Source organism: Amia ocellicauda, chromosome 14 (assembly GCF_036373705.1).
Source record: "Amia ocellicauda isolate fAmiCal2 chromosome 14, fAmiCal2.hap1, whole genome shotgun sequence".
NCBI lineage: Eukaryota > Metazoa > Chordata > Actinopteri > Amiiformes > Amiidae > Amia > Amia ocellicauda.
Genome location: NC_089863.1, coordinates 3,849,885 through 3,859,520, shown reverse-complemented (window position 1 = coordinate 3,859,520; position 9,636 = coordinate 3,849,885). Strand labels below are relative to the sequence as shown.

Here is a 9,636-nt window from a genome sequence, read left to right as displayed (position 1 = left end):
CTATAGCATTTGTTGTACTGTAGTAAGTCCTATATCACAATGTACTACAGTATACTGTAGTATAAAACATTCCTCATTCCCAGTACCTTAGTAGTCGCCTCCCACACCTTAGAAAACAACAAACACTCTAAAATAACAATCTTTCTCTCTCTCTCTCTCTCTCTCTCTCTCTCTCTCTCTCTCTCTCTCTTCTACTTCTGTCTTTAAACACCATCTCAGCCTCATCCTCTCTCTGTGGACTATAGTATAGTGTAGTATAGTATAGTATAGGGCTGGAGACAGCACTGTGGGGACCCCAGTCTTCCTCTGCTCCTAATCCTGCTGCTCGGGACAGACCCCCAGCAGGGCGTGCAGCTCCCGCGCCTCGTATCCCAGCAGCCCCTGCAGGTCGCAGACGAAGCGGTACACGTAGCGCTTGCCGGCCGTCTTGTGTATGATGTTCTTGTCGTAGTAGTAGCGCAGGCCGCGGCTCAGCTTCTCATAGTTCATCTTGGGCTTGTTCTTGCGCCGACCCCAGAGCCGGGCCACCTGCAGGTTGACGGACAGACAGACAGACACGCAGAGAGAGCTCAGAGAGAGAGGGAGACAGGGACACGCAGAGACAGAGACGCACAGAGAGACACAGAGCGACACAGAGATGCAGACAGGCAGAGAGATAGAGCCACAGATACAAAGAGACACACAGACACACACAGAGACATACAGAGATACAGACACACAGAGAGACACAAAGAGACACAGAAATGGCCTGATACACACCTAGGTCTGTGAGTCCTACCCCTTCCCATCATGCACTGCGTGCGCTTACCTCGTCAGGGTCACTCAGCTTGAACTCCCAGCCGTCCCCAGTCCAGCTGATGTATGATTGACAGGACCGGTCAGTGAGCAGCTCCAGTAGGAACTGCCACAGCTGTATGGGGCCGCTCCCTGAGGGGAGAGAGAGAGAGAGAGAGAGGAGGAGGAGGGACAAGTTGAACCTGGGGGCCACAGAGCAGCGGAGTAAAAACTAAAACGCGTCAATTAAACTGGCGATCCCAGCTGTCTGAGTCCTACCAGTATATCCGGCCAAGATGGCTGCCGGCACCACGGCTCTGCTGGCCCCCGTGAGGTCCCGCCTCTCCCCCACGAAGTCCTTGAACGTCCCGTGCGGGCGGGATAGGGGGAGGGGCTTCACATGACACTCCCCCGACTCTGGCTCCTCCTCCTTCTGCAGGTGGCCAATCCAGTCAGAAGGCGGGGCTTGGTGCAGGTCACAACCTGTGACCTCTGACCCACATTCCGTGTTATTATTATTATTATTATTATTATTATTATTATTATTATTATTATTATTATATATAAATATATCCATATTATAAATACATGTATTTTGATTTTAATAAGCGACTAGATGTTCAATTTAAGGAATACAAAGATCCTCACCTGACCCGTCTAAAGGCATCTGGGGTGGGGGGGTAAGTTCTGGTGGCCTGGGAAAGGCTTTCTGCTTGACCTGGAAGTACTCCTCATGTCCAGAGGTCATGGGGTCAAGGGAGAGGAGCTGGGGATACTCAGGCAGGAAGCTGGGGAGTTCTGGGTAATCAGCCTTGCCAGGTATTGAAGAGACTATGGAAGAGACAGACAGACAGGCAGACAGAGAGACAGGAACGGTACAGATTGACAATGAAACACAAATCAAGGTGTCATTTCCTGTAGACTGTGCAGAATCTAAATTAATACTGTTTTATTGTTTAAAGTATTTTACATTTTCAAATAAAAACATTTCAAATTTTTAATACTTATGATTAAAAAAAAATAAAAATCAATTCTTAAAATCACTTAAAAAAAATTAAAATCTTAGTGATTTAACGAAAACAAAATACTTAACTTCAAATAAACAAGTGCACAAAACAACAAAACAAACGTGATTAAAGCAAAACTGCTACCAACAAAAAGGTCAAATACATTGATAATAACTGAAAATGCACTGGACAAAATAAAGAAACAATTAAAAAGGTAAAAATAAAAAACAAACAAAAACGGTCCAATGCATTTAAAATTAAATCCAAAACGGACAATGTATTTGACAAAAAAATAGAACAAAACTAAACCAAAAAAGCCCTAAACAATGAGTGTTTTAAAAACAACTAAATCTTTAAAAACAGTCACTTAGAAACTGTAAAAAAAGTCATTTAGTCAGAATCTAAATTAACCCAGCAGACGGACACAGATGAGCGCAGTGTGGATGTCTTACCTGTAGGCAGCTCCGGGACACAGAGGACTGGGGGGCCGCCGGGCCGGGGGTGCGAGTGGAAGCCTGGGGGGGTGCACTCCACAGCACAGTCTGGACAACACCGACCACAGACAGTGAGAGAGTCAGTAATTAAGTCAGTGTGTCAGTCAGTGTGTCAGTCAGTTTATCAGTCAGTGTGTCAGTCAGGGTGTTGGTCAGGGTGTCGGTCAGTCAGTCATGGTGTCAGTCACTTAACTCCCTTAACGTTCCCTGAGAACTGACCACCCTGATGCTCTGTAGCCACTGGCTGTGCTGCCACCTGGTGGACACTGGCAGAAGAACAGCACAGTTTCCTGCAGCCTCTGGTAATGTCTCTCCCTCTCTCTCTCTCGTTGATTTACCTAGAAGGCCTGCAGGACTGAGACCAGATCTGGGTTCTAACTGACCTCCCTGGCACTGACGCGTTGCTGCCTGCTCCCTTTCATGCACCGTGATATGCCATAGCCTTATCATTACACCCTCCACCTCCCCCACCCTGCCTTCCGTCACCTCTCTGCATTGTTTCGAGGTGCTCCCACAGGATCTCTCCGGCCGTGCAGTCGGAGGTGAGCGTCAGGAAGCCCTCCCTGCCCAGCGCCAGGAGCTCGCTGCCCCTCAGGCCTCTCAAAGTGGGGCCCAGGCTCTGTAGGCCGAACTCCGCCTGGCACCAGTCCAGCCAGTGGCTCACCTCCCATTGCGACCACAGGGAAGGGTCTGAGAGAGAGAGAGAGAGAGAGAGAGAGAGAGAAAGTGAGGCAGATGGTCTAATGTGTGTGTCCGTCTGTCTCTATCTCTGTGTCCGTCTCCGTCTGTGTCTCTGTCCACCTGTGTCTTTGCCTCTCAGCATGTCCTCTACCATCTGAGCCTGAGGGCTAAACGAAACCCCCAGTACCCCCTTAGTTGCGGGGAAACCCAGGCCAGTCTGAGACCCCCACTGCCCCCGTACCTGCCGGGAAACCCAGGCCAGACTGCTCCTTGGCAAACCCAGCGAAGGTGGCCTGCAGGGCCTGGCTGAGGATGTCCTTGCTGTTGGGAGTCAATAGGGAGACGTCCAGGGAGTCGAAATCTGCACCGCGAGTAAAACACACTGGCATTAGGGCTGGTTGAACGGTCACGGCAAAGGACACGGCCACAGAAGAACACACAGACTGTAACACAGACATGCACACAAGACAGAAGACGAGAGACACACACAGACAGACAGAGAAAGACCAACAGACACAAGGAACCACACAGACACATATCGACTCACACACACACACACACACACACACACACACACACACACACACACACATATAAGTCATATCTCTTTGAATTAACCCCTGTAGACCACTATAATCCTCTCTGAGACCTTTACTGTGTCCTCTATACCGTGTGGTTAATATTATTTTATACTGAAGTCGCCAGCAACCCACTACAAGATGCCCTGGATAAATACACCTGTTAAAATGTGTATTACTATTAATAATAATAATACACACATATACATACATAAAATACATTAACAAAGACTGATAGACACCTACAGACTGACAGACAAACACTGAATTTGAAAGAGAGACAGACAGACAGAAAGACTGGGAGACACACAGACACACAGAGACAGTCGGGGAGACAGACAGAGACACACAGAGGCAGATGGACAGACAGAGAGACAGACAGAGACATAGACAGACAGAGACATACAGAGACAGACGGACAGGCACACACACACACACAGAGACACACAGACAGAGACATACAGAGAGAGATGGACAGACAGACAGATTTGCAGACAGTACCGTAAGAGTTCCAGTCCATGGCGAATGTCAGGGGAGTGAAGGAGAGGAGGGAGATGAGAGGCGGAGGGCAGGAAGGGGGGTTGCATTGATATCAGGGAGGAGAGGAGGGGGATGGATACCTATCAGTCAGAGAGAGAGAGAGAGAGAGAGAGAGAGCCCACGCACGCTGCGCCACACGGCGAGGATCTGGCAGAGCCCTGCTGAGAGAGAGCCGAGGCTTAGAGGTCCATTAGCAGCCCAACCAAGGGTCTCCATTTAGAGACAGAGAGGAGACGGGTCAGACTGGGACCACACTGACCAGGGCTTCAGTGGGGATTTATTTGAATCACTGTTCTGTGTGTGTGAGAGAGAGAGAGGGGGACGGGGGGAGTGAGAAAGAGAGGGAGAGAGGAGGAGGGAAGAGACAGGGAGAGGCAAAGAGGGAGAGAGAGAGAGAGAGAGATGGGGGGCCGCTGTCCTGTCGGTCTCTGGTCCAGCTGAGCTCCCGTCACTGAGCTGAAAGCATCACCGAACCCGTGACCGGCGTCAGGCATCTATAAAGCTGCAGGGGCTTCAGAGGCAGAACAGTGTCGCCTGGGCTGTCGTCTGCATCGCTGCTCTCAACTTTGACTGAGGATTCAGAGCAGAGGTAAGAGGGGTCTCTCTGGCAGTGGTGTAAAGAGTACTCACAAGTGAAAGTACACTGGAGTGAAAGTAAAAAGGTTTATATTGTGATGTTAGCAATGTGTTTGTGTGCGAGACTCATAAAGGGGATTCATTTGATGTTTTAAGCCAGTGGTTCTCAACCCCAGTCCTGGAGGAGCCCCTACTCTGCTGGTTTTTGTTCCAACCCAGCTCTCAATTACTTAATTGAACCCTTAATTGAATAAATAATTTGGTTGCATTTGTACCTGAAGAAAAGTTGATTCTTTAATAAGATAAAAAGTTCCTTATACAATAATATACTTTACTTAAAACCCCTACTTTTAAAAATAATGAAAAGGCTCTGATTTAGGGAAGTACTAGTTCAATTAAGTAATTGAGAGCTCGGTCAGAACAAAAACCAGCAGCGTAGGAGCTCCTCCAGGACCGGGGTTGAGAACCACTGTTTTAACCTATCCTTTTATTTAAACAATCAATGTATTTTTAACTGTTGCTTGATTTTATCTTGAGGAATATCATGTGCAACAAAAATAAATGTTTTTCACGCACAAATCTGGACATTTATTTCGTCTGTATTCAGTATTAACAAAGGGTAACGTTATACTATAAACATAGACGTCAGATAATCGACTCAGGTAATCGAATAAAATGAGTCATTTATATATGCCTAATATTTCCAGTTTTTCTTACCGGAACTCACTGGTCAGGCTAGCTGGTGCAAAATGTGGCAGGTTTTTTCGGACTATCTCTGGGTGACACTATTTCGGCCAGGCTAACGCCACAACAAACCTTCAATCTAGTAACAGTGCCAGGGAGCGAATTTGTGCCGCAAATAAGGGCAAACTGATTGATTCACTATAACGCTGGTCAGAGCCGTTTCTAGACAAAGCGATACAGCCCCCTGGCCGCTAGGGGTCCGCCTAGCAAAAGCAAATATTACTTGATTAATCAAATATATTTTCCATGAGTTTTTATGAGTGATTTTCATAAATGATCACAGTGATGCGTTTTCAAACACTTTACAGATGTTGTTCATGAGCGAGTCGTGCCCAGGGGCATCATGGAGTCAAACCATAATGTAAGATAGACACCTGCCATCGATCTGCGGCTGCGTAGCGCAAGCATCCTAACAGTTTGGGTGTGGGAGAAAATAAGAAAAATATATATTTTAGGATTGCGATCAGACCAAATTATTATGTCGGAAAAAACATACCATTCTGTGGCAAAATAAATAAAACTTAAAAAATTAGAGAAAGCGCAAGAGAAAGGTATTGTAATGTTATTTGTATATGCTTTGTTTTAATTGCTGTACAGTAGCTTGCTTACTGGCTAAGTAACTGTTTAATGAGGATGACAGATTAAGCAGATAGCTTGCTGGCTAACTGGTCATTCCAGGTTCACCTTCCCTGCCAGCAAATAGCTTTGTATTATAACATGGTGGTTGTGTTTTCGCATCTATAGCGAGTTTTACCATTTAAACTTGGAGAGTGTGTAAATATCAGTCAGGACCTTTGTTGACTGACAGTCACATGACAATCAAATCGATTTGTGTTCTCTTGTTGATAGAAATGGACAGTGTGTGAATACTGTAACGCCACCGCACCCAATAAAGGGTCAATGGGATAAAGCTGGTGGGAGGAGTGTAGGGAGAGGGGCTACAAGGTGAAGGGAGGCGGAAGAACGGGTCAGTGTGTGAGTGTGTTCAGTGCCTGCAGTAATAATAAATAAAATGATTCTACTCCTTGGAAACCCCCACAAGCGTTGCAATACTAACCCACACCATGTCCCACTATCTAAATTAAAACATTAGATTTGTATAGTGCCCATTACTTAAATACAAGTGGCTGGATATAACGAAGATTGAAACCGTCATAAAAAGGCCCTCAATTGCCACTGTGGTGTCAGCAGGCATTGTGTAGTTTCCTGAGCCCACCCTACATCCTCATCTCCACCAGAGGTCACACTTGCTCCACTATTGCCATGTTCTCTCTGGATTCCCCACTCATCTCCAATCAGTTATTGAATCATCACTCCCTGCTCTTCTGATCAATTACCACACCTGCCGCTCATCTCCTTGTTAAGCAGAACTCTCTATGTGTAACCTTTGTTCCCCACTCCCGGTGCTAGGTCTTGTTGCATTTTCTGTGACATTACTGAGCTTTCCTACCTTGATTTTTGGAGGGGGGTTTTGGGGCAGCCTGTGTTTTCAACCTTCTTTGACCAGAAGACCTCAGGGCCGCAATGGCAGAGTCACTGGTGCTGAGGGAGGAGGCCTGCGGCAACAGACAGCCGGGAAGGGAGAAACCACCCCCTCCCCCACCATTAGGTAAAAGAACGACTAGCGGGGTCTATCCAGTCTTCTCCTCAGTCGCACACAAGGCCTCTGCCCTGCCATCTGCTCATCGGGCCTCAGCTACAAGGGAACCAGGGAGAACCTCCAGCACCGCGGGCCCTGAGCCCAGTGGAGTTTCGCCAGCCTTACTGGGTGGCGGGAGCCGAGCCCCCCACATAGTCTTCCTAGAGGATCAAGCGGTGAGGCAAATGGTTGAAATGATGGGTGCGAGCGCTAAGCTAGGTGAGGGAGAAGTGAGAAGTGGGGAAGAGGAGGGTTTCTTTACATGATTGTTACGGAGCGGGTAATTGCCCTCACTGCCATTATGGTTTTAACAATTATATCTATAAACGTGAGGAGCATTGCTGAGGTGAAAAAGAGGGCCGATGTTTTAAACGCTCTGGCTGGAATGAAAGCAGACATCATCTGTTTACAGGAATGCGGCATCCCGTTCCAAAAAGAATATAAAGATCTCCGGGACACTTGGACCCTAGGTGATTCCTTCTGGTCGGGGTCCAACGTGTCCCGAGCGGACAGGATTGCCGTACTCCTGAAAAACCCATTCATAGAAGTAAAAAAATTTAGGGTGATAGAGGCGGGCAGGTTGGCCAGCCTCGACCTTAAATACAAGGGGGCTGTATTGAGGCTGGTCAATGTCTATGCCCCCACCAGCCAGAGAGAGAGAGTCCTCTTTCTCCCTCAGCTACGCCCGCTCCTGATCGGCACCTTACTGGTTATCATTTCAGGTGATTTCAACTGTGCTCTGAGGGATGTAGACCGGAGTAAGCCCCGCAACGATAGATCCAGCAGGGACCTCGCTGCGTTCGTGGAGGACTTTGAACTCTGCGACGCAGGTCGGGACCTGGTCCCCTTGTTCACCTGGGTGAGTTATTCTGGCTCCTCCTTCTCCAGGATAGATCTCGTCCTCCTCAGTAAGCCACTGGAGAGGACCGCCATGTCTTCGGAGGCGGTCTTCTTTTCAGACCACAGGCTCCTGACGACAGAGGTGCTCATCCTGAGCACACGGGAGTCGGGGTCTGGGGTCTGGAAGCTCAACACCTCTCTGCTCGATGACCCTCGTGTTATTAAGACCTTTAGCAGACGCCTCGAGGAGTGGAGGACCCTGAAGGACCTTTTTGATTCTCCCATAGAGTGGTGGGAGATGGTGAAGAAAAGGACCAAGGGCTACTTCATTCAGCTGGGGAAACGAAAAGCTCACGAGAGGCGAGCGAGATATTCCCATCTAAACGCCCGCCTCCAGCGCCTGAGTCTTTTACAGCTCAGAGGCTTCGACCTAGCTGAGGAGGTGGCCCGGGTCAAACTGAGTCTCTCCGCCCTCTATCGGGAGGAGCAAGAGAAGATCAAGGTCCTTTCCAGGGTCCGCATCATGGAGGACGACGAGAAGTGCAGCCGCTTCTTCTTCAAGAAAACGAAGGAGAGGCGGCCTGCAATGTCCTCCATGATCGACTCCTCGGGGCAGGAGGTGGAGGGCAGAGAGGCTGTTGAGACAGTGGTGCGGGACTTCTACAGGGAGTTGTACGATCAGAAGGTGGTGGATCAAAATCTGATCCATCACTTTCTGTCTCTGTTGGAGTCCCGCAACGAGGGGGACGAGGAGGCGGAGGAGGATCCAGAGATCACCACCACTGAACTCTCCCAGGTGATAAAGAGTTTTAACTCTGGAAGGACACCGGGTCCCGATGGGATCCCTGCTGAATTCTATATGATCTTTTGGGAGGTGCTTAAGGAAGATCTGGCTCAGGTCTTGGGGTCGATGTACAGAGAGGGTAGACTGGCCCCTTCTATGAAGAGGAGTATCCTCTCTCTTCTTCATAAGAAGTGAGATCCAAAGGATCTGAGGAACTGGCGGCCAGTCAGCCTCCTGTGCACCGATTACAAGATACTGGCCAAAGCACTGACGCTCCGGCTGCAGCGGCCACTCCCTTAAGTCGTGGGTCCCGACCAGGTCTGCGGTGCCCGGCGGAGATCGGCGGCCGACAATGCCATGCTGCTCAGGGATGTCGTGGCCTAGTCGAACGAGAGAGGGCTTCCCCTGGTCCTAATCAGCCTGGACCAGGAGAAAGCCTTCGACAGAGTGGGCCACGAATACCTGCAGCTCGTTATGGAGAGGATGGGTCTCGCTCTTGGCCTGAGGAAGTGGGTTAAGATCATCTACAGCGGCCTAAGCAGCAGGGTCCTTGTGAACCGCCATCTGACCGAACCATTTCCGGTCAGGTCGGGGGTCCGACAGGGTTGTCCCCTGTCGGCCCTGCTGTACGTCCTCTGTCTGGAGCCGTTCATGCAGGCGATCCGCCGGGACGTCCGGGTGACAGGTTTCCATCTCCCGGGTTCCAGCGGAGAGCAACTGAAAGCCCTGGCCTATATGGACGACGTGGCCGTGGTCTGCATGGACGCGCTGTCCGTGGCCAGGGTTGAGGAACTGCTGGATGGCTTCTGCAGGGCGACGGGGGCCGCTGTCAATAGGGCCAAGAGCGAGGTCTACCTCTCCAGAGCATGGCCTGTCGGCCGGGGCCCGCCGACCGTGTTCCCTGTGAAGCCGTCTATCAAGGTTCTGGGGATCACGATCGACGGGACCAACACGGGCACCCGGAGCTGGGAGGAGGCCT

General features: G+C 49.5%; 1 protein-coding gene across 1 annotated transcript; it reads right to left on the bottom strand.

Annotated features, from left to right (window-relative positions):
* Positions 1–312: 312 nt before the first annotated feature.
* LOC136768074 (transforming protein p54/c-ets-1-like) lies at positions 313–4,054 on the bottom strand. The gene is made up of 8 exons (XM_066722129.1): positions 4,036–4,054; positions 3,198–3,317; positions 2,762–2,965; positions 2,234–2,323; positions 1,423–1,605; positions 1,054–1,239; positions 809–927; positions 313–528 (listed from the first exon to the last, which is right to left on the bottom strand). Exons 1-8 carry the CDS (start codon positions 4,052–4,054, stop codon positions 313–315), a joined length of 1,137 nt encoding a protein of 378 aa, XP_066578226.1.
* Between the last annotated feature and the right edge of the window lie 5,582 nt (positions 4,055–9,636).

Excerpts from the sequence above, each read along its gene's own strand:
- LOC136768074 (XM_066722129.1), bottom strand. Across the intron at positions 1,606-2,233 it reads TGTCCCGGAGCTGCCTACAG|TCTCTTCAATACCTGGCAAG; the intron begins GTAAGACATCCA and ends TCTCTTCCATAG. Across the intron at positions 529-808 it reads AGCTGAGTGACCCTGACGAG|GTGGCCCGGCTCTGGGGTCG; the intron begins GTAAGCGCACGC and ends GTCAACCTGCAG.